This window comes from Ovis canadensis, chromosome 10, assembly GCF_042477335.2.
Source record: "Ovis canadensis isolate MfBH-ARS-UI-01 breed Bighorn chromosome 10, ARS-UI_OviCan_v2, whole genome shotgun sequence".
Taxonomy (NCBI): Eukaryota; Metazoa; Chordata; class Mammalia; order Artiodactyla; family Bovidae; genus Ovis; species Ovis canadensis.
Genome location: NC_091254.1, coordinates 46,971,281 through 46,996,929, shown reverse-complemented (window position 1 = coordinate 46,996,929; position 25,649 = coordinate 46,971,281). Strand labels below are relative to the sequence as shown.

The window sequence follows — 25,649 nt, the reverse complement described above, 5'->3', positions numbered from 1 at the left end:
AGAAATGACACGTGACTCATATACAAAAATATTCACAATAGCGCTGCTCGTTGCCAACGGCCTTGTACAGCAGCCAATTCCCATCTACAGTCAAATGAGTAAGTAGCTGGGGTATATTCACGAGAGAATCCTACATGGCAGTAGAGCCAGAGGACTAAGTCTGCACAGGACAGCACGGATGAATCTCAAAGCACGAATGCTGGGATACGGGAACAGAGTGCGACTCCGCTCCCACACAGTTCAGAAAGAGTCAAAGCTCACGGGCCGTGCTTAAGATAGAGACATGCGTGCTCACACTGTAGTGGACAGTCAGGTGGGCGGTCACCCTGAGGGGTCGGAGGTGGACTAGAGAGAGAGGCACATGGTCTCCTAGGTATTAAACTGGACGTATAGTTGGGTTGGCCAGTAAGTTCATTCGGGTTTTTCTATTACCACCCGAATGGCCTCATGGGCCAACCCGATACTTTCATAGCAACTTCAGGTATGTTGGCTATTATTTACTGGTAAGAGCAATATTTTTCAAACTTAAGAAAGCTGGAGAGGCCCTGGGAGCTGTCCTGCCCAGAGCAGCTCTGCCCTCCTCTGATCCTCTCAGGCACCTGATCCTCCCTGCTCACCCCCAAAGGCACCCCTCAACACCACACCCTCCCTGACTGCCGTCTCCCACCAGGAAAGAGGCGGCTGTGGGTTAGGAGGCAAGGCCCAGCCTGTCTGGGTTCTGGGCTCTGACCTACCTCCAGCTGGGAGAAAGGAATTCCTCACAGGGCCACACTAGTCTGTAAGGACCCACATGGGGCTTCCTCCTTGTAAAAGGTACACATCTGCCTTCACCTTCCCTGACTTGGGCTTATCAAGGGCAAGAAAGGGCTATGTTGGAGCAAAATCCCAACATTTCAGATCTTCAACCTCTTGGCATCATCTGTGCCCAAATTCCAGTACCGAGGGGCAGAGGCAGAAATGACAGAAAATTAAAGCCAGGAGGGTGGCGGGGAGCAACATCTCTGAAGATGTCAAGAGTCTTCCATGCTCGGCAGAAGCACATGGTCCCCAAGAGTGACCCCACTCAGGGTATTTCCTGTCTGTGATGGGGACCCAGCCAGGCCCAGAGGCTTCCAGAAATTCTTATTATTTTTAATAATATTATTTTTTAATAGATTGTTGACACCTGTATATAAAATAGATTCCTATAAACAGATATTTTCCAAAAGCTTTCCAACCGCAAGGCATCTACCTAAAGCCTGAGAAATGTAAGCCTGGGGCTTATTTTCCCTCCACGTGGGAACCAGGCCCAGGAGCAGCCCCAGCAGCACCGCCAAAAATGGGCAAGAGCAGCCAGGCGCACCTCCCGCCCCCTTGGCTGGCCGCGAAGGCTGGAGACCGGAGACAGATGGAAAGCAGGCTTCGCCTCCGGCCTTCTCCCTTGTAATGAAAAAGTCCACAGTCTCCACTCCCCGCCCCACCCGGCGCCCCCTGCCCCTCGCCGCCCCATCCCTCCCCGCCCCCAGGCGCCCCGCCCCCAGCACACCTGTCCCTTCTCTAAGCTCCCTGGCACCCTCCCTCCTGCGTCCATCAGGCCACTGGTAGGGGGTCACTCCCTCCACCCCCACCTGCTCCTCTCCGCTGCTGCCCTGGGCATCCTGCCTCCCTGATGTCCTCAGCATCTCTGCTCAGCACTGTCTGGCCCATTTCTGGCTTTTTGCTTCCACTTTTAACCCCACCCTCTGACCCCGTGAGCTTCCCCAGACGGTCAAGAATCCGCCTTCGGATGCGGATGACCGGAATTTGATCCCCGGGTGGGGAAAATCCCCTGGAGGAGGACATGACAACCCACTCCAGTATCCTTGCCTGGACAATCCCATGGACATGAGGCTGGTGGGGTCACAGAGTCCAGACAGGACTGAGCGACTCAGCACAGCACAGCACCCACCCTACATCCCACGCCCTGGCCTCAATTATCCACACAGTAGCAGAGCATCCTTTTTAAACTGGAAATCAGGGACTTCTCTGGCCGTCCAGTGGTTAGGGCTCTGCACTTCCATGGCAAGAGGCACAGGTTCGACCCCCTGGTTGGGAACTAAGATCCCATGTGCCCTGCTCCGCCAAAAAAAACCAACCAAACAAAAAACCCTGGAAATCAGACTTACCAGGTTCCACCCCCATTTAGCTTCCCTCATTTTCTGGATAAGGTCCAAAGTCAGCCCCCACCCCCGTGACATGGCCCTGCCTGTGTCTCTCCTCTCTCCTTAGTGCCCATCTTCCAACCTGCTCTCCAGGTTCCTTCAATACGCCCAGCTAAGGCTGGGCTGGGGGTCTTGCCCCCGGCCCCGCTGCCTCTCGAGTCTCCCCTTGATGTCCAGGTGGCTCCCGTCGGATTCCCTCTCTGCCCTCATGTCCCCTCATAACAGAGCCCTTCCCTGCCCCTGCCTCTTCACCGCATCCGGGGGTCTGTGCTCCTGTGCGGCCCACACACGTACATGACGTCATAGGTATGTTTTACAGGCCTGTTTCCTGCCTTGGCCTACACTAGCAGGTACATTCCGTGCCAGGGACTTGTTGGTTTGAATCAATTATTTTTTCATTCCCAAAGCTAACAACACTGGCATGTAGCAGGCTCTTGATAAGTACATGGATGAACCAAAGATTTAAAAATTATATAAATACTTTCAACATTTTCTTTTACCTTAAAACACATACATGGTAATTTACTTGCCAATATTTTGACCCGGGGGAAGTCTTTCTTTGAGTGATGCCCTCACTGGGGAATCTTGCTGCCTCTGTTTTTGCATAAATCACACCTGTAATGAATTATCTACAATTTCAGATTTTGTTTTCTTTAAAGGGGTTGGAGATCTTAAAGACTATTGAAAAACCATTTCAGTACAGAACCCTTCTGTTCTTATTTTCCCCCAGTGTCCCCTACACCTAATTTAAAGCAAATATTGTTACATTTATTGAATCTTTTCAAATCATTCAACTGAGCTTTCAAAGAAGCAACTCTCCCTTCCAAACTCATTATCTTTGCATATGTAATATTTAATTGACTGATGTACTAGGTAATCACATGTCTTAAGCACAATATCATGAACCTCAGGCATCAGCTAGTTTGGGAAAAAACAAAGCTCCCCTCAAAGGTGTGCAGGTGAGTTGGAGAGATTCCAGGTTCACTTGCACCTGCCAGCGAGTTTGCTCCAGTGAGACTTGGAGCGGAGGTGGAAGAGTCCTTCTGTAGAATGCAAGTCCCTGACGCAAGCACGCGGCCCTTGTGATGGAAACCGGTCTGGCGCCATAGGAATCAGAAAAGCAAACAGGGCAGCTAGATGTGGTAAAGGGCTTCCCAGGTGGCCCAGTGGTAGAGAATCCACCTGTCAATGAAGGAGACTCAGGAGATGTGGGTTCGATCCCTAGGTTAGGAGGATCCCCTGGAGAAGGAAATGGCAACCCACTGCAGTATTCTTGCCTGGAAAATCCCATGGACAGAGGAGTCTGGCAGGCTACAGTCCATGGGGTCGCAAAGAGTCAGACACAACTGAGTGACTGAGGACGCTCACACAAGGTTACTAGGAGTAAATGAGATAGTATGTCAGGGGTCTGGTTCAGTAAATGTGAGCTCCCTTCTTCAGCTCTTTAGTAGTCTGTGAGGAACCCTGTGTTTTCATGGATGACTGTGCACTCAATCAAATTATGAATTCCCTGTATCAGCAAAGTAAATTTTAATAACATAGTACTTCTCTTGACCTGTCTGCACATTGCCTACACTTATCACAACTGTGGGTCTCCTGTTCCCACGCTCCTGCTCTGGTCACTCACTGACACCCTCTTCCAAAGGCCCCCTGCTGGGGTCCCAGCCTGGCAGGCTCACACATGCACACACCTTGGTCATGGGAAGTTTTCTCCCTCCCACCTTCTCAGATGTGTGGGCCTCAGAGAAGCCCTGGGCTCTGGCCCACCATCCCACAACCCACTTCAGATGTAGGATCAGCCATGAGCTCTAAAAGCAAAGCTAAATGTTTATCATCCTTCAGGTAAAATTTTCACTCCAGCTTTCAAGTTGATTTTCAAATCCTGCTTGGGAATGAGGATGGAGTTTGAGGCCCAGATCTGTCGCTCTAGGGCGTGTGTTTATGACACCTGTTTTCATCAGACCAGAGCCACCAGCCAGACACCACCCCTCCACCCCTGCCCGCCGCCGCCTTCTCTGATGGATGGAACCACAGTCACTGTGCGCCACAGAGATATGAGCCAGTCTGCTCTTCTGATTCCCATTCTGGAGTGCATTTCTGAATGACCTGATAATTTGTCGTTTAGTTGCTCGGTCGGGTCTGACTCTTTGTGACCCCATGGACTGCAGCACAACAGGCTTCCCTGTCCTTCTCCCAGAGTTTGGTCAAACTCCTGTCCAATGAGTCAGTGATGACATCCAACCATCCCATCCTCTGTCGCCCGCTTCTCCTGCCCTCAATCTTCCCCAGCATCAGGGTCTTTCCCAATGAGTTGGCTCTTCAAATCAGGTAAGGTGAAGTCACTCAGTCGTGTCCGACTCTTTGCAACCCCGTGGACTGTAACCTACTAGGCTTCTCCATCCATGGGATTCCCCAGGCAAGAATACTGGAGTGGATTGCCATTTCCTTCTCCAAGGGATCTTCCCGACCCAGGGATCGAACCCGGGTCTCCCGCATTGGAGGCAGACACTTTAACCTCTGTGCCACCAGGGAATCTAGGTGGCCAAAGTATTGGAGCTTCAGCTTCAGCCCTTCCAATGGTCCATATAGTCAAAGCTATGGTTTTTCCAGTAGTCGTGTACGGATATGAGAGCTGGACCATAAAGAAGACTGAGCGCCAAAGAATTGATGCTTTTGAACCATGGTGCTGGAGATTATTGAGAGTCCTTTGGACAAGATCATCAAACCAGTCAATCCTAAAGGAAATCAACCCTGACCATTGCTTAATTTGACTTTTCAACAGTGCTCCCATCAGGTCCACTCCAGACTGGCCATGACCTTACAGAAACATAATCTAGAACTTCAAAGGAGTCCTAACACAGGCCCCAAACTGGATGATTAGAATCACCAGGGAGCCTTTGAGAATGAGCTTTCTCAACGCCAGCAAGTTGAGATTGTCCAGATTTGGAAATGACTTATCAGTAGAGCGGGATGATTTTCCTTGCTCTTGAAAGTTTTATTTAAAAACTTTAGAGAAATGAAATGTTCATTAAGTTCTGCATCAGTTTCCTTATAGGCAAATCCTTGACAGCAAGTGAGGAAATTTAAGAAAGGGACCCGTTATAAGGTAGATTATAAGTGGCTTACTGTAAGCCTGGTGGCTTAGATGGTAAAGAATCGCCTGTAATGCAGGAGTCTGGGGTTTGATCCCTGGGTGGGGATGGCTACCCACTCCAGTCTTTTTGCCTGGGAAATCCCATGGACAGAGGAGCCTGCTGGGCTACAGTCCATGGGGTTGTAAAAAGAGTCGGACATGACTGAACAAACGCCTAATACTTTCCCTACTATTTCACCTTCATAGTAAGCAGCAAATGACAAATAGTGTGAGCTTGTTTCTTCAGGAATCAGGTCCATAGTGGCTGCTTGAGAGAGAATTCCTAAGAGCACTGTAGAATCCTCTTTAGGAACCAAGGGGTTAAGAGCTTGGCAGTGAACTTATACCTAGTTGACACCTTCCAGCTGAGTGACTTTGGAGTCACTTAACCTTGGAGAGACCTAGTTTCCTTTTTTGTAAGGTGAGGATATCATGATCTCTGTGACAGTCTTCAAGCTACCTTTTTAAAAAACGTAAAATGCTGAGTATAGAGCCTATCACACAATCAACTCAAAAATGATGGGTTATTTCAGCAGACCTGGAGATTTTTAAAAATGGTTGATAGCTTATCATAAAGAACAGACCAGTGCAGAAAGGTGGAGAGGGTTTAAAATAACTCACACACAAGCGCCGGGTGACAAGGTGGCAAAGGTGAGGGGCAGTCATGGCTTCTCAACAGTCTGTGAAACACTCTTGAATACAGACAATGTCATTTACTCAAAGTTCAGTATGTTACAGATGTCTATCTCAGGTCCCCAGGTAGCTGGCTCCCCTGTTACTGTGTTTACCTCTGAGAAATCTCCTTCAGAGACTCCAATGAGAGTGCTGCCTAGCCAGGCTTCCCAAGAATCATGGGGATCAAGAAAACAGCAATTTTTAAGTCACTCTACAGAGGACCAGGCTTCGTTTCAAGTTCAGGTGATCATTTTACAGGAGCAAGTAGGCCCGTGGAAGGGAGGACGGGGCGTTAGGAACAGTGACTGCGAAGGTATCTTGCCCTCTAAGATTCTATGATGTGAAATTTAAATTTTTAAACTTGGGATTTGGGGAAAGACAATGCCACTAAATAAAGACGAATACATGCATGGTGCATGCTGAATAAACACAGGCACGGATGGAACACCGGTTTAGACTTGTGGGATGCATTCTGGGAAAATCTCTTAGGGTGACAGGAGTAGTCAACTTTTGAGGAAAAGCAGTAAGACAGCGCCCACAGTGTATACTTCTAATTCGTACATGCATTTTAAGGAGAAAAAAAAAACACAAAGCCCCACAGGCACAAATAGACCAACTTTAATAGATATTATTTTGTATTTATATAGCGCCTTCTTCAAGAACCTTAGATGCTTTACAGACATTGTATCTAATTAATCCCCACAACAACCCTGTGAGGTAGGTATTACTCCCATTTTACAAGATAGGGAGACTGAAGCACAGAGAGGTTAAGTGACTTGCCCAAGGTCACACAGTTAAATTCACTGAAGAGCCAGGACCTGAGCGCCTTAGCCTCCCGGCTCCCAGGTTAAATACCTCATGAGAGAAATCTTCAATGAAAAAGTAGCTTTAAAGAAAGTATCAAGAGTAGTATGTTATGGAAGTGAGGTCTTTTCTACTGCCATCAAGGAAAGGAAAAAACTACACGGATGGTTAGAGGCGACGAGACCCATATATTACACACCCCCCCTTCTCCCTTTGCCTAGAGTCTCAGGGCTCCTGTCTCCCGCCAGCTTCTAAAGGTACCGCTGCCAAGGCAGAAACCGTATGACTTAGTGAGACTTAATTTAGAATACTTACTTTCAGTTACGATAATTCATAGAAATTCTTCTTCCAATACACAAAATATGGGACAGTCATCCCAACAAACATGTACACAGACAGTAATCACCACCGTGTACAACTGAAACCCGCCCCTTTCGGTCGGCCAGCCAACACACCACCTCAGGTCGCTTTCTGGACGCGCCACTTTCCCTCCTCTGTCTGCATTTCTCCCCCTAGCCCTAAACCCTCCGTGTTTCTAAAGCATACTGCATTTCTGAGAAGCTTCGAGACATTACACGCAGATGCAGGTGCACTCAGGAGGACAAAGGAAATGGAGAACCATCATGCCGTTGTCCTGCCCCCGACAGGTCGTCCTATTCAACAGGGTGTAGATGGGACAGTGTGCGACTACCGTGGAACTCAAGAAAAATGTGAGAACTTGCTTTCATAGAAAATTTAACCTTGGCTTTTACTTTACTGCATTTTTTTTTTTTTAATGCAAAATGTAAAGTTTACAAACACAACACAGTATCCCAACGCTGTACCTTTATGCAAATGACTTCATCTATCTATCTTCTACATGCCGTGGCCCAATGCAAGTCAAAGCTGGTTCAGCTTCACGTTACTCCTCGTCTCTGGACTAAAAGCTGCAGACACTCAGCTTTAAATTGCAAGACGATCTGGCTGAAGCCCTCAAAGCAAAAAAAAATGTATGTACCTCCAGAGCTCTGACCTTGCCCACATTCTTGGTTGTGATTCTCTGAGCCACCCTGGTAGATTGGGCAGGCCATGTAATTTGTACGAAACCATCCCAGCCAGGGGTAAGGCTTTAGAAACTGTTATCTCCAAAAGCAATCTGTCGAAGACATCATCATTTTCTGCCAGCACATTTGTTTCAACAGCCCAATTAGCTAAGTGACCCTGTTAAAAATCTATTCGTGGAACGAATAGGTGAAGTCATTTCCTGAGCTAAAAGATACAGATAATAAATGTTAATAATAGCAGCAGACAAAAACATTCTTCTTTGTTGCTTTTCTTTTTTCAGATTCAACAGTATTAGTAAAATAAGTTTAGAAAATTACAGCAATTTAAAAAAAAAGATTACTGCCTTAAAAAGACTGGAATAAAGAACATCTAAGACCTGATTGCTATTATCTTGAATATATATTCAATTATTTTCTGCAAGTTACATTCGGCCACTGTCAGACAACTTACTGATGTATAGGAAAGTGTCAACTGCAATGGTTTACATACATCTTACATCACGTATGTCACTTCTTGAAACTCCCAACAGAATGAAGTCTTTACAAACACAAAGTTAAATTTCTAAACACTCTTCCAGTAAGATCTGTAAAGGTGGAAGGGGGGAAAAAAGGACTTGCTTTCAAAGTACTCCTGGTTGACCTCATTAATGCACTCTTCCCAGGGTCTGTCAGCTCCCCAGGAAGGCTGGGGTTGGGATGGTCACTTCTTTCCAGAATAAACAACTTCTGAAAATAAGGTAACTGCCGTGCCATGAGTTTTCCAAACGCGGCCTCAGCCTGAAACAGAGCCCTGAAGAACCCTCAGGACCAGCACACCACTACCGCACCAGGACTTCCTCCATCATTCCACAACAACAGGGAATTTTTTGATTATTTTTTTAAATTTTACTGAAATTAAAGCTGAATAAAACTTACAACTAGGAACAAATATTTAGAGCCAGAGATATCAGTTCCTCCTGGAAAAAGAATAATTTACCTTCTCTCACTGCAATTTTTCTTAGGGTAACCTATGATTTAAAATAGTTTAAAAATTCACCTTAAAAATAGAAACAAACGAAAGGATTCATTAAACTGACAAAAACTAATAAAAATATTCTCAAATTTACCGACAGAATCATGGGCACTTCATACAATACTTAGACTCTACCAGTTTTAAGTAAAATAAATAAGGAAAAAAATTATAATTACAAAGCCAGTCTTTCCCCTTGGGGAAACAAAAAGCCACTTTTGACCAATTGTTCCCTAGATATACATATACTGTATATGATTATAAGCTTCTTCAGAGAAGCAAACGTTATTTGCCTTCCTGACACTGGATTCTAGTATCTGTTAAGTCTCTTTACATCAGGAAGGCGACTGCAAGTGTTGGGCCCAAAAAGCATTTCTGGTTTACGCTCGAAAAGACTACCCAGTGTTCTCTCTCTGCGTGTCCAACCCAGGCGCGCGCGTGTGCGGCGTGTTCAGCATCACCTCCTGCCATCGTCAGTATAACCTCGCACAGACTCCCGTTTTCTCTCTGCTGCACCCCCAAGGAGCTCAATCACTACTGGTGCAATGAAGGAAGAGAAAATGCATGTCGGTTACTGGAAGGCTGTTTCCACAAGAGGAGCTGGTATCTCTGATTCCACTGCCTTGTGCAGAGCTGCACAGACAGCATGATACCTGAGCGAATCAATCAACTACCAGGATAGGAAGAGCGTGTTAACCCACAGCCTTTGCTTTATTGTGTGCAAAGTGCGCTGCTGCCCCCCTGAGCTCCCCGCAGTTCTCTTTTCTTGGAAAAAATCGGTGCTTGATCTTTTCCCAAATAACCAGAGAAGAAATGAGGCAGAAAGTCTCTCTTCATCGCAGCTCCCTCAGTCCCGGGACTGATAGAAAAGGATGTAGCCAGACTCAGAGTTCTTCGAGATATCTGATGTTAACCCGTAGAATTCTTCAATAGCTTGTGCATCTATTTTCTGTGAGGGAAAAAAACAAACGTCAGTAGAAAAATGAGCTCTTCGGACTCCTGGAATCCAGTAAAAGCTTCAGCCTTTCTTAGGATAATGTCTTTCATTTTCTCATTTGTAAAACAGCTCTGCACAATCAGAATGGCTTGGATGATGCCCAGTATTGGTGAGAATGTGGAACAAACGAAACCCTCATTCACAGCTGGGACTGCAAAACCGCACCAGACGCAGACAAAATACTTTCATCATCTTCTAAGCCTGAACATACCCTGTGACCCAGCAATTCTATTCCTAGGTACAGGATGAACTATAAGAAACAACTGATTGTCAACCATCTGGGATCTATGGACTTGGCAATTTCATAAGGTCCAACCTAATATATACTCAAGAAAAAAAAAAACGAGTGCATATGATCAGAGAAAGACTTGTACGAGGGTAACCAAGGCAGTTTTACTTTAATAATCATTAATGGACAAAAAGCCAAGTTTCTCACATGGTATATTTGTACAATGAAAAATTAGATAGAAAAAAAAGAACCACTACTGCAAGTAACAAGAATGAACTGCATAAACGCGAATGAGTGAAAAAAGACACCAAAGAAGTCATACTGGATGAGTCCACTTGTATTCAAACAGAGACAAAATTAACCCCAGTAAGGCAATAAGATTAGAAACAGTGGGTTCCAGGGGATGGCGGATGGGAGGGGAAAGCCGTAGGTACTGAAGGGGAAAAGGAATGACAGAGCTTGCTGGCGTGTTGAAACACACTATTTCTTGATCTAGACGGCAGTTATGTGTGTGCACTCGTGTGTGTGTTCACATGTAACAATTTAAACTGTTGCTTAAAATCTGCACACTTAACTGTGTCTTATAGCTCAGTAAGTTATTTTCTTAACGGTATAAGTTATTTTTCTTTTCTTAACTAGCTCTGTGGTTGAAAGATCTCACTTGTTTTTATTCTAGACATTTTCAAGGATAGCCGACTGTTCCAGCAGCACTGAACTGGGCATTAGGGAGAGAAGTAGGGATTCGATTACAACCTGAAGACTTGTCCTACACAATGAGAAGCTGGAAGGAAAAGGTCACGAGCAAGATGCACACACAACTTTAAAGGAAAACAAGAAATCAGGAAACTACTTACTTCTACAATGTCGTCATCAAACAACAACCAAAAATCATGACTCTTAACTATTGCAATGTAATGGCCTCGATTGGGACCACTAAAACAGAGAGAAACAAAAGTTAGCTTTATACAGTTGATTAGTATTACTCTTCTATGTTCTAAATTCCTTGTTCTGAAAGGAGGAAAACTGAAACAGATAAAAATGTTCCTTACCTATTCTTTCCCCCCAAGAGATCAAGCTACGTTGATCTGAACTGTCATTTGATTTTAAAATAATCTGTACTCTGAGAGATATAACCAGTATTCTATTTATATAAAGCTATACTATTAAAATTCTTTGTTGCCTTTCAAAATTATTATTTTTGAAGTAATGTTCAAATTTGAGTCTGCAAGAGACTTAAATAAAATTTCTAGCATTTTTGTGGGGCAGGAGAGGCCAGAACACACTGAATTATAACTGTCGAACAATGTACATAGAATTATTTCTGAATCTTAACCCTTGGCAATAGTTTTTCTTGAGGAAAAATTCCACATGATGCTTGAAAAAGATACTGAAATCTTGGATCTGCAATCAAGCTCCAACTTCATAAACTTCTCTAAACAAATAACTTATTTTTAGTATTATTAGTGCTAGTTTTAAGTATTTAATTCTTAGCAACATGTAATTATTATAATTGCCTCTGCATTTCATTTTAAATAAATCTGGGATACAGAAATCTAGAAAAATGTAAAAATAAAGGTGGGGTTTATTTTTTTGGGGGGCCATGCTGCTTGGCTTGTGGGATCTTCATTCCCCAACCAGAGACTGAATTCATGTTCCCTGCAGTGGAAGCATAGAGTCCCAACCACTGGATCACCAGCAAATTCCCTAAAAGAAATTCTTTTTAAAGAACATATCAAATATTTTTTTTACCTGCTCCCAGTTACTTAAGTATGACTCACTAGAAAAGCCTATATCATTTTTAATTAAATTACAATTCTACCACAATTATTATATTATAGGCCTTGAAAAAATTTTCAACACAAATTATCCTTTATGGCTCTGAATACTGTTTTAAAAGCAGCAACCTCAGATGTGAGAATAAGCTGCCTCCCAGTTTCTTCAGATCTTTGATCCCGTAGTTAAAATGAGTATCTTGTTGACAGAAAGATATGACGAGAGTACTTTTTCCCTGCAGAAGAAAACATCTTAAACTTAAAAAAAAAACCTTAATGCTAACATGAACCTCCAGTCTGATCATTACAGTAGGGTTCTGTAAGTTATCTGATACTGTTTTCCTCTGTTCAGATGTCTTTACTTACTTTAGAAACAGAATGCTCCAAAAATGGAAAAGCGAGATTACTGCTGAGGATAAATGACAGGAAATGGGCTGACGCAGACCATGGAGGTTAAGGACCGTGACAGACGTGGACCCCCCTTCCCAGCTATCTTGACCATGTTCTGAGCAGGAAGGTGGGAGGGAGGGACAGCTAACGTTCTCGTTCTCTGGGATACAATACACTGTCGGTACAAGTTTCCAAACACCAGGGGAAATGGAGGAGTGTCCTGTTTTAAAATTATTACAAGAAGGGAATTTCTTGGTGGTCCAGTGGTTAGGACTTGCACTTCTACTGGCTAGGCCCTGGTTCAATCCCTGGTAAGGGAACTAAGATCCCACAAGCTGTACAGTACAGCCAAAGTATGTATGTGTGTGTGTGTGTGTGTGTGTGTGTGTGTGTGTGTGTATATAATAAAATTAATACAGGAAATTGTAAACAGTCAATGAAAACTGTATGTTCTAAACATAAATGTTGATTCTGCAATGCTCTTGTGGTCTGAGAAACTTTTTGAGCTATTTTATAAATTAAGGTCTATAGATGAGATAGTATACTAAATTAGCAATAGGAAACATACACACAGCCTTGTAAAATCAGAAAACTTATCTTTGAAGGTTATCTCCAAAGCCTTCTAAAAGTATTTTTCATTATTATTAATATGATGAACATATCCAACTAGTCTCAGCTTTATTTTGTAAAAATAAAGAATTCACTTTATAAAATCTCTTTAAGCAGCATCTTTTTTCTTTTTTTTTAACCAACAACCAAGAAAAACAAAAAAGAAAACTAACAGGACTTAAAACTTCTCAGAGTAATATTTAGATGGTAGTGGTGGTGGTTTAGCCACTAAGTTGTGTCTGACTCTTTGCAACCCCATGGACTGTAGCCCACCAGGCTCCTCTGTCCATGGGATTTTCCAGGCAAGAAAACTGGAGTGGGTTGCCATCCCCTTCCCCATGGGATCGTCCCAACCCAGGAATTGAACCTGAGACTCCTGCACTGCAGGCAGATTCTTTACCAACTGAGCTACGAGAGAAGCTCCTATTTAGATAATAAGAACAGATATCAGATCCAAGCAATAACACACTATTTTAACAGATAAAAGCTTTAAGGGGGAGATGGTAAAATGGATCTGAAATACTCATTCTGAAATAAACTCATCTCGGTCCTAGAGCACCGGGGGTACGGGATCTCTGGCAGGCCCACCTCTGAGCGGCCCTGGGGTGTCCTGTGTGCACTGCCCGCCCCCAAGCCTCCCGCCTGCATGGCCCATGCCCGTTACCTTCCACAGTGCACCACGACGGCCACGAGGTCATACATTCTGTCAGGATTGGTCGCGTCGCCTGAAGTGTTAAACAGACGAAGTTCTAAAGGGAAAACCACCCGGTAAGAAAGTTTTGTGTATCGATGAAGCTGATCCATATACTTAAATCTTTTCAGATGCAGAGCTAGAATCATGGGCAGCTTTTTCACTTTCATCCTGTCAGGATAAACATGAAGACAGAATCTCGTAACAGACATTCACCGTGTCCTTAAAAGAACTATCAGACTGCAGGACTCAATAACCGCTGACAGTCAGTTTTATCAGCCCAGCACCGCCCACTTCCGCATTCTCTCTACCTGTGCCTCTTCTAAGCTTTTCTTGTGTGCTGGGGTAGAACTGACTCATAATGCTGTGATGGTCTGGGGTGAACAGCGATCTCCTGTCACTCCACCATCAGCAGGGCAACATTCTGATGGTCTTAAGACGGCCCCCTGTCCCTCATCATCTCCAAACCACATAATGTGACGTGGAACTCCGTGTGGCTCCCAGACAGAGGTGTAGCCCTTTAAGAACTCTGTACTCCTGAAACAGAGGTCCCTCATGACCAGGCAGACTGCAGGCGACGCCTGTGTCTGGTAGAGGAAAAACCGGTTCCTAAGAGCTGCTGTGCGCAGAGACTGAAATCCATTCGTTCTGCTCATCTGTAAGTCAGGAACAGACTGGGAACAGGAGAAAGAGAAGAGCAATGGAGACCAGCCACTCAGGGCGTTTCACAGACAGGATACAGCTTCTTACTAACAGCTCTGACTGTGCGGATCCCACAAAGGCAATACAATAACCTGGAAACACAGGAATGAGGTTTCTACCTGTCAAGTCCAGGCCTCCTCATCCTCAACAATCCTGACGACCCCCTCCACGCCATCTCTGCTCCCCGATGTCACCGCACGGCAGCCTCTTCCTAACAAAATTCACCGCCAACGCTTTCCCTTCCGACAGAAACAGCTGTTCTCCTCGGTCCTCCACCAGCACTTTACAGACTCACCCTGTCTCGGAACAGTCTGCTACACTACAAAATACAGAGATGGCTGTGGTCTCTCTCTCTGTCTAGGGTCTGGACTCTGGGCAGACAGAAACCATCTCTTTCATTGTATTTCTTCACCACCCAGTAATATGCCTGGCACACAGCAGGTACTTGACAAACAGTGCAGGACTGAATTCTGTATGTGTTCAGTGAAGCAAAACACTTCTCATGCTAAAAAAAAAATTTACTAAGCCACTGCCTCTAATAAAGTGAAAAAAAAATTTTTTATAGCCTTATTCGAAACCTGCATTCTACAGATCTTAAATGTGGAGGAGCAGCAGATTATCCCAGAAATATTTACTAACCTGGCCAGTGCAAAACACTAATGAAAAGAAATGTAAAAACCCAATCTTTGCTGGAAAACCAGCCAGCCACAGGAACCAACAGTCTTTATGTCCTTTTCCTCAATAATTCCATTTCTAGAAATTAAATATATAACCTCAAATACAATATCCCTGAGCCCTCACTGAGACTGAGAAACAGGGATATTTATAATCTCAAAATACCTCCACACAAAATGCATATCAGTTACAACTAGGGAGAAAGCACAGCTTAACGCTGGGAGACAGCACCTCAGTCAAGTGACCAGAGAGAACGGTAGCAGTCACAGGACATCCTGGGAAAGGCTGGCTGTGGGGCTGACCCTCAGCTGGCATCTGGGAACTTGATCTGGGGGGACTCCTGCTGTTCCCTAGCTGGTAAGAGGGTCTTGATGTGCCTGAACTTGTTGCGCAGATCATATGGTTTATGCTGAACACCTGCTTCCCTTGCAGGAGCCTGGAGTTTTGGTACACGCCTGATGGCTTGGCGGGTGAAGAATCCCCCTGCGATGCATTAGACGTAGAGACTCAGGTTTGACCCCTGGGTCAGGAAGATCCCCTGGAGGAGGAATAGCAACCCACTCCAATATTCTTGCCTGGAGAATCCCCATGGACAGAGGAGTGTGGAGGACTGTGGTCCACGGGACTGTAAAGAGTCGGACACTGCGTGACTGAGCGTGTACGCACACGCAAGCAGGGAGTGCCTAGGTGGCCTGCCCCCAGTAAATCTCGGGCACCACACCGAGTCTGTGATGAGCTTCTCTGGGAGACAATGCTGTCACATTCGATGCTGGAGAAACAAGTGTGTCCATGTGACTCCCCGGGGACAGGACACTTGGAAGCTGGCTTGGCTTCCCCTTTGCTGATCGGACCTGTCACTGTTCCCTGTGACAAACCTTAGCTGTGAGCAGGACTACAGACGCTGAATCCTATGAGTCCTTCTAGGGAACCATCAAATCCAGGAGCGGTCGTGGGGGCCCCGACACATGACACGTATCAAAATCGTGTACCATTTAAAAAGAACACAGCCTCACCTCTGTGTGATTCCTGCCCAGAATACAAAATCTAAACCTCATTACATTAAAACATGAGATGGACTCAAAGGAGGACATTCTGTAAAATACCTAACCTGTAATTTTTAAGTGTCAAGAGAGTGAAAGTCAAGCAAAGACTGATAAGGAACTGCTCCCAGTATAAAAAGATGACAGAGACACAAATGGTAAATGCAACGTGTGCCTCTGGACTAGACCCTTTTTTCCTATAAAGGACATTACTGGGACATCTGGTGATGCTAAAGTAAGGTCTACAACAACAGTAACATCTCAGCGCTGCTCTCCTGATGTGGCCGGACATGGTACAGGGGAAACGTCCTTGCTGGCAGGATACCACTACCGAAGCCTCAGAACTGTGGGACATCACAGCAGGGACCCACTCTCAAATGGTTAAGGGTGAAAAGCATTCTTGGTATACTGTTCACAAGACTTTGAGGCTGCCTCAAAACAAAAAGTAAAATAATCAGGGTGATGATAAGTCCATTTTCTGATACCAGAGTACTGTCCTCATGGTGACACACTGAGAGAAGGCGTGAATCCTATGGAGGAACAGTGGAGACTGGAGTGGGCGTGAGGAAAGCACTTTTCCCCTCTTCTTTCCTCACCACGAGAAAGCTTACACAACGAGGAAAGCTTCAAAGCAGAATCCTCTCACTGTATTGGTTTATGGCGATTAAACACTCACCAAGTGTGGATAGTCAAGGCAGCCCGGAGTTGAGCACTGTTTGCCTGGTAACTACCTCATGTGTTTGTCTAGTAATTACCTAATGAGTCTTAACAGTTGGTGATAAAATAAAGGATGATTACTCAATGCAAACTGCCAGAGATCACTTTTGGTTAGAACATCCATGGCCAAAGAATCACTATGAATTACAGAAAACACTAAATTACCGTTTGTGTGCTTCCTGTTTGCTGCGACATTCTTCACAGTAGTATTTGTATTCACTGCATAGAGTTTCTGTGTTGCTAAAACCCCTGTGTAAAATTCAAAATAAATTAGTTTTGCCTATACCAGAAAATGATGTATTCATTTAAAGATATTCTAAAAACCAAAGATAATCATTAACTGTCAAAATAAATAATTCCACGCTTACCTTAAGCAGTGAGTAATTGATGTGTTTTGTTCCACGTCAACAGAAAGGTCTAAAAAATCTTCATCTTTGCTGCTTATCTGTAAAAATAAGAGAATTAATTACCTTTGATTTCTTTAGATATCAGTAAATTACTGCTCCAAAGTGAAAGAATTAAATGTGGGTTATTATCAGTATTATTAAATATATAAAGAACCTTTTTCCCCAAGTTGAAAAGAAACTACTTGAGTCATACAAGTTTACAAAAGGAAGCTGAATCAATACCCTTCATTATATTTAGAAGAAAATACCAAAGTGCACCTACAGCTGCTCTCCTTACTGGCAAAGGCTGGTGTGATGTGAAATCCCATCACTTCCCCGAATCCTGGTATTGGGGGTGGTTTGGTCACTCAGTCGTGGCCCACTCTTTCAACCCCATGGGCTGTAGCCTGCCAGGCTCCCATGTCCATGGTGTAAAGCATAAAACAAACTATGCCATACACAGTAATTCTTAAAAGAACACAGGACAAGGATGAATGAGAATGGCTGGTAAAGGACATGATCTCTATACTGTTTAATTATTTAAGAAAAAAACTACCATTTAAGAAAAAATATTAGTCCAACATGCCAAACTGAGCCTTCACTTATGACCTTCTTTTATTTATCCTCCAAATTTAACCATGTTCTGATTTATGAATAAATCATCTATAATGATCTAAAGTTACTACTTAATCAGTGAGCTAGAGTAAGACACATCACTCATGCTGGCTGCCTCCCTTGACGGGATGCAACAGGAGGGACGTCAGACTTGGTCCCTGGGACCCCTCCACCACCAAGTGACTCCACATGCACAGATGGTCTGTGATGACTTTTTCGATACAACATGAAAAGCACTTAAAGAATATCAAAAGCATTTCCATGAAGGAAAAAAAAACAAAAAGTTCAGTTCAGTCGCTCAGCCGTGTCCAACTCTTTGTGACCCCATGAATCACAGCATGCCAGGCCTCCCTGTCCATCACCATCTCCCGAAGTTCACTCAGACTCACGTCCATCGAGTCCGTGATGCCATCCAGCCATCTCATCCATGGTTGTCCCCTTCCGCTTCTAATCCCCAATCCCTCCCAGCATCAGAGTCTTTTCCAATGAGTCAACTCTTCGCATGAGGTGGCCAAAGTACTGGAGCTTCAGCTTTAGCATCATTCCTTCCAAAGAAATCCCAGGGCTGATCTCCTTCAGAATGGACTGGTTGGATCTCCTTGCAGTCCAAGGGACTCTCAAGAGTCTTCTCCAACACCACAGTTCAAACGCATCAATTCTTCGGCGCTCAGCCTTCTTCACAGTCCAACTCTCACATCCATACATGACTACTGGAAAAACCATAGCCTTGACTAGATGGACCTTAGTCGGCAAAGTAATGTCTCTGCTTTTTGAATATGCTGTCTAGGTTGGTCATAACTTTCCTTCCAAGGAGTAGGCATCTTTTAATTTCATGGCTGCAATCACCATCTGCAGTGATTTTGGAGCCCCCAAAAATAAAGTCTGACACTGTTTCCACTGTTTCCCCATCTATTTCCCATGAAGTGATGGGATCAGATGCCATGATCTTTGTTTTCTGAATGTTGAGCTTTAAGCCATCTTTTTCACTCTCCTCTTTCACTTTCATCAAGAGGCTTTTTAGCTCTTCTTCACTTTCTGCCATAAGAGTGGTGTCATCTGCATATCTGAGGTTATTGATATTTCTCCTGGCAATCTTGATTCCAGCTTGTGTTTCTTCCAGCCCAGCATTTCTCATGATGTACTCTGCATATAAGTTAAATAAGCAGGGTGACAGTATACAGCCTTGACATACTCCTTTTCCTATTTGGAACCAGTCTGTTGTTCCATGTCCAGTTCTAACTGTTGCTTCCTCACCTGCATATAGATTCTTTAGGAGGCAGGTCAGGTGGTCTGGTATTCCCATCTCTTTCAGAATTTTCCACAGTTTCTTGTGATCCACACAGTCAAAGGCTTTGGCATAGTCAATAAAGCAGAAATACATGTTTTTCTGGAACTCTCTTGCTTTTTCCATGATCCAGTGGATATTGGCAATTTGACCTCTGGTTCCTCTGCCTTTTCTAAAACCAGCTTGAACATTAGGGAGTTCACGGTTCACGTATTGCTGAAGTCTGGCTTAGAGAATTTTGAGCATTACTTTACTACCATGTGAGATGAGTGCAATTGTGCGGTAGTTTGAGCATTCCTTGGCACTGCCTTTCTTTGGGATTGGAATGGAAACTGCCCTTTTCCAGTCCTGTGGCCACTGCTGAGTTTTCCAAATCTGCTGGCATATTGAGTGCAGCACTTTCACAGCATCATCTTTCAGGATTTGAAATAGCTCCACTGGAATTCCATCACCTCTACTAGCTTTGTTCGTAGTGATGCTTTCTAAGGCCCACCTGACTTCACATTCCAAGATGTCTGGCTCTAGACGAGTGATCACATCATCATGATTATCTGGGTCGTGAAGATCTTTTTTGTACAGTTTTTCCGTGTATTCTTGCCACCTCTTCTTAGTATCTTCTGCTTCTGTTAGGTCTATACCATTTCTGTCCTTTAAACTGGACTTTATTAAAATTTAAAATTAAAACATTAAAAACTTCTGATCTGCCAAAGGTATGGTTGACAGCATGTGAAGATGAGCCACAGGCTGGGAGAAAACCTTGCAAATGACACCTCTGACAAAGGCCTGGTGTCTAAAATGTACAGAGTACTCCTGAAACTCAACAGCTAGAAAACAAACAACCTCATGTGAAAAATGGCCCAAAGACTAGTACTGATACCTCACCAAGGAAGATATATAAAGACGGCAAACGGGTGCATGAAAAGATATTCCACGTTATATGCCATCAGAGAAATGCAAATTAAATGCATTTGATTTAAATATAATACTACACACCTATTAAAACAGCCAAAATCCAAAACACCAACATCAGCAAGTGCTGACCAGGACGTGGAGCAGCAGGAACTCTCCCTCATTCCTGGTGGGAATGTGAATGTAGTTCCTTCCAAAACTAAACGTACTCTTCCTACCACACGATCTAGCAACTGCGCCCCTGGCCACTAACTGAGGCACTGAAAACTTATATCCACACAAAATCCTGCACATGCGTGCTCAGAGCAAGTTTATTCATAATTACCAAAACAAGCAACTGAGGTGTCCTTCAGTAGGTAAATGGATAAACTCTGGTACATCCAGACAATAAAATGTAATTCAGCAATAAAAAGAAATGAGCTATCAAGCTGTGACAAGGCAGGTGGGAACCTTAAATACCCACTGCCGAGTGAAAGAAGTCAATCTGAAAGGGCCCCATGCTCTACGACTCCAGCCATGTGGCATCCGGAGAGGGCAAGCTCTGGAGGCAGTAAAATGACCAGTGGCCGCTAGGGGTCAGGGGAGGGGAGGCACAAATACACAGGCCACAGAGGGTCGCCAGAGCAGCGAGACTACTCTGTAGGACACTGCAGTCACAACACAGCCCAACTGTTCAACATGAAGTCTCGAAACAGTTCACGCCGCAGCAAGTGTTTCTCTGCCAGCTCAGGGTTCGGTCAACAAGCAGACAGCCGAGAGGCTCGTCAGTCACAGGCACCACAACTCTCAAGCTCACTCTCATACTCATCCTCAAAGAGCTTTTAACACAACGGGTTAGATGCGTTCTATATGACATTTTATGAGACACTTACGGTTTCACACGTAAGACACCTGGTTTCATTAGTCAGTGTTCCCTGGAAGATCTCATGAACCCATGTCGGGTCTGGTGTGCTGTTATTTTCACTGTCAATGTTACCATTAGGCAGACGACCATTTTGTTTCTCCTGCTTTCTCTCTTCTTGTAAAATATCAGCAATGGTATTTAGTAGGTAATTTAGGAATTCGTGGGCATCTTGCTGCATGTAGTTGTCAAAGAGCTCTAAAAATAAGAATGTGCAGAGAATTATTTCAGAATGAGTAACTTCATTAAAAAAAAACTAAATTAAAAAAAGAATATCTAGTATTCTATCAGAATTACATGAAATGTTTGGGATTGTTAGTAATGAACAAGAAACATATATCTTTCACATATACAAATTATGACTCAAATTTGAGGAAAATACAGTTATGAAGAAAAATCTTCTAAAAAATACTAATTGATCAAAAAAAGAGAAAACCTATCCTCATACATAATGTATTGAGGTAGTAAGAAACAACTGCTTTTTATCAGTTCACTTAATCTATTGTCCCATAAATAAAACAAAAAGGCAAAATGGTTGTCTGAGGAGGTCTTACAAATAGCTGTGAAAAGAAGAGAAGTGAAAGGCAAAGGAAAAAAGGAAAGATGTACCCATTTGAATGCAGAGTTCCAAAGAATAGAAAGGAGAGATAAGAAACACTTCCTCAGTGATCAATGCAAAGAAACAGAGGAAAATAATAGAATGGGAAAGACTAGAGACCTCTTCAAGAAAATTAAGAGATACCAAGGGAACATTTTATGCAAAGATGGGCTCAATAAAGGACAGAAATGGTAGGGGCCTAACAGAAGCAGAAGACATTAAGAAGAGCTGGCAAGAATACACAGAAGAACTATACAAAAAAGATCTTCATGACCCAGATAATCACAATGGTATGATCACTCACCTACAGCCAGACATCCTGGAGTGTGAAGTCAAGTGGGTCTTAGGAAGCATCACTATGAACAAAGCTAGTGGACGTGACGGAATTCCAGTTGAGCTATTTCAAATCCTAAAAGATGATGCGGTGAAAGTGCTGCACTCGATATGCCAGCAGATTTGGAAAATTCAGCAGTGGCCACAGGACTGGAAAAGGGCAGTTTCCATTCCAATCCCAAAGAAAGGCAATGCCAAAGAATGCTCAAACTACCACACAATTGCACTCATCTCACATGCTAGTAAAGTAATGCTCAAAATTCTCTAAGCCAGGCTTTAGCAATACGTGAACCGTGAACTTCCAGATGTTCAAGCTGGATTTAGAAAAGGCAGAGGAACCAGAGGTCAAATTGCCAATATCCACTGGATCATGGAAAAAGCAAGAGAGTTCCAGAAAAACATGTATTTCTGCTTTATTGACTATGCCAAAGCCTTTGACTGTGTGGATCACAAGAAACTGTGGAAAATTCTGAAAGAGATGGGAATACCAGACCACCTGACATGCCTCCTAAAGAATCTATATGCAGGTGAGGAAGCAACAGTTAGAACTGGACATGGAACAACAGACTGGTTTCAAATCAGGAAAGGAATATGTCAAGGCTGTATACTGTCACCCTACTTATTTAACTTATATGCAGAGTACATCATGAGAAATGCTGGGCTGGAAGAAACACAAGCTGGAATCAAGATTGCCAGGAGAAATATCAATAACCTCAGATATGCAGATGACACCACCCTTATGGCAGAAAATGAAGAAGATCTAAAGAGGCTCTTGATGAAAGTGAAAGAGGAGAGTGAAAAAGATGGCTTAAAACTCAACATTCAGAAAACTGAGATCATGGCATCTGGTCCCATCAGTTCATGGGAAATAGATGGAAAAACAATGGGAACATTTGACAGACTTTATTTTTAGGGGCTCCAAAATCACTGCAGATGGTGACTGCAGCCATGAAATTAAAAGATGCTTACTCCTTGGAAGAAAAGATATGATCAACCTAGATAGCATATTCAACAGCAGAGACATTACTTTGCCAACAAAGGTCCATCTAGTCAAGGCTATGGTTTTTCCAGTAGTTATGTATGGATGTGAGAGTCGGACTATAAAGAAAGCTAAATGCTGAGGAATCGATGTTCTTGAACTATGGTGTTGGAGAAGACTCTTGAGAGTCCCTGGACTGTGAGGAGATCAAACCAGTCCATCCTAAAGGAAATCAGTCCTGAATATTCATTGGAAGGACTGATGCTGAAGCTGAAACTCCAATACTTTGGCCACCTGATGCGAAGAACTGACTCACTAGAAAAGACTCTGATGCTGGGAAAGACTGAAGGGAGGAGGAGAAGGGGACGACAGAGGATGAGATGGTTGGATGGCGTCAACGACTCAGTGGACATGAGTTTGAGCAAGCTCCAGGAGTCGGTGATGGACAGGGAGGCCTGGTGTGCTGCACTCCATGGAGTCACAAAGCAATTGAACCGAACTGATAAATACTACAACAGGGCAAGTTTTAAAGCAGGAAGTGGACAATCTTGTGGCAGTGCCAGGGCAAATGTATACGAATCACAGAGGAAGCCTTGAACATGATAAATCACTGAGCCACACAGTCCCGTGTACATGCTCTGACAGAGTTAGGTGAGGCCTGGAACCTGCACTTCTCTAAGCTCCTCCAGGTGATTCTGCTGTGCAGTCACGTTTAGGGAACAAAGGCAACATGGAAAATATATTTAATCCAGAGAATCTCTAAGGGCCCTTCCAAAGATCTGTAACTCCGTGGAACGTCCCCGTAGCTACTCAAATGAGTCGCTGTCATGGAAACACTAAGCACTTGGCCTGTGCTCGCATCATGTACCCTGAGCCTAGAGAGGAAGCCCTTCCAGGGCACGGCCTCATGCCACCTTCCTAACAGCCCCGTGACACCGCCATTAGCAGTATTTCACAAGCGAGGAAACGGAAGAGAGCAGTCAAGACACTGCCAGGAATCAGCAGGACCAGGACTTAAGGCAGGCCGTCCGGCCCCACCCACGGGACTCGGGCAGCCAGGCCACCTGGCCACACAGGCGTCTGCACCCAGCCAACAGCATGCACTCAGACCACCACCCAGTCAGGAAGTTTCACCTCCAGAGCTTATATAAGTTCAGGAAGTTTATGGTTTACATTTTCAAAATGATAGAATAGAAACCGATTAGAAAATCGAGGGAAAGCCTCCCTAAGACACAAGGAATTTAAAAATTACATTTTAGAAGAGCTGCAGATATGACCACATAAGACCAAGTTCTACGTACTAGAAATCATTTAAAAAGTTTAAGATGGCGAAACCTGAAAGGCATCAACATCTTCAACATAAGAAGAATTTATACAAAAGACAAAGTCAGCAAAAGACTTGAAATCAACAACTTGTAGAAACAAAATTTTAAAGGTTAAGTAAAATACATGAAAAAACATTCAACCCCAAGGTAAACCAAAGAGGTCACTTGGCATTTCCTGAGTGAATGAATGAATGAATGAACAGACCACAGGCACTGAAACAGTGAAGGGGACACAAGAAGAATAAACTTGGCCCCCAACAGCAACATGAATGATGCACATTGCTACAAGCCAGCTGTTCTGACTGCAAGCCACCTTAGGAGAGGTGACCCTCTGCACAGGGGAAAACCCACGTAAAACCAGTTGATCCCTTGTATGTGAGGATCCTCCGTACCTGGTCCTGCGCCTGTGGCTGTGAGCCGCCAGAGATGATGCAGGGCTCTCGTATTGACTACTGAAAAAATCCTCGTATAAGTGGACCCACGTAATATAAACCCATGCTGTCCAAAGGTCCACTGTACATGAGCTTTCTACCAGGACAAAATTTTTTAAGTGTCCCACCAACACAGACGAAAAAAAAAACACAAAAAAACACAACTCTCTGAGAAGACCTGAATCAGTCTCATTCTAAGAGCTGTACTTGGCTTTCTCACAAACAGCAGACACTCGACACATCTGGAATTTAAGACAGTAAGTAGGTTTAGCTTGACTCAGGGAAATATTTTAAAAAGTGCTTTTGTGAGCAATTAATCTATTTGTATATGGAGAAAATGAACAAACTTTTAACATGGTTATCAGATTAAAAAACAGTAACCTATAATCATATTATTCCAGCACCTTCATGTTTTAGGAAACTCAGTATGACCCATGCTTCTCTGGATTCATGTGACAATGAGCAGTGTCAACTGAGTTAAGGGCAGGGCTCGCCATTAATAACCAACCTCAGAAACTTCTCAAACCATATTTCTATGGGCATCATTATATTAAACAGATAACAAATGAAACTAAAAATAACACCCAATTTTCTTTCTACAGTGACTGAAATGCCTACCTCCAAACAAACAAGCAAAAAGAATTCCACACTTTCCTCAAGTCCATTCGAACTTCCCGAGGCAGCTCACCACCCTGGACAGATGCTGGGCTCAGACGTCAGGGAGGACACGGGCCTGACGGGTCACCTTAACATCCCTGAGTGCCAGTGACATTAAGGCAACTGAGGAAGTAGTGACTAATGATGACCTTGCTAGGGAAATCAAAAGAATACTATTTGAAGAGAGAAAAAGGAAGTGGGGGTGTAGCCAGTAACTATTTTTAAAAGTGTGGGGTGGGGTAGGGGGTGGAGTTAAAACGATATATCCTAAGCCAGAAAGTTTCATTTATTGGCACTTTCCTTTGCCTGGGGTGTGACTCCAGGCAAGTCTTTCAGCCTCTTTTTGTTTCCTTTTTCATGGCTAAAGTGGGGGAAATATAATGGCCTCTCATCAGGTTATTGTAAGGATCAAATTAGTTAATATTCATAAAAAGCATTACCAAAAAAAGCAAATGAACAGTAACTGGGAAAAAAAAAATCAACAAAAAAACTGCAGAAGACTCCACAACTTTTCTTTTTTCAATATTTGGCTGCACCAGGTCTCCCTGATCAGGGATCAAACCC

General features: G+C 43.8%; 1 protein-coding gene across 2 annotated transcripts in view; it reads right to left on the bottom strand.

The window, feature by feature from the left end:
• Positions 1–6,584: 6,584 nt before the first annotated feature.
• USP12 (ubiquitin specific peptidase 12) overlaps positions 6,585–25,649 on the bottom strand; it is a 58,241-nt gene continuing 39,176 nt past the window's right edge. For both annotated transcript variants that reach the window (XM_069602253.1, XM_069602252.1), the window contains exons 4-9: positions 20,734–20,960; positions 17,035–17,111; positions 16,832–16,915; positions 13,506–13,703; positions 10,925–11,003; positions 6,585–9,793 (exon numbers count right to left, since the gene is read on the bottom strand). In XM_069602253.1, coding sequence (XP_069458354.1) covers positions 9,692–9,793; positions 10,925–11,003; positions 13,506–13,703; positions 16,832–16,915; positions 17,035–17,111; positions 20,734–20,960 — 767 coding nt within the window. In that variant the 3' untranslated portion in view covers positions 6,585–9,691. The remainder of the gene's footprint in view (positions 9,794–10,924; positions 11,004–13,505; positions 13,704–16,831; positions 16,916–17,034; positions 17,112–20,733; positions 20,961–25,649) is intronic.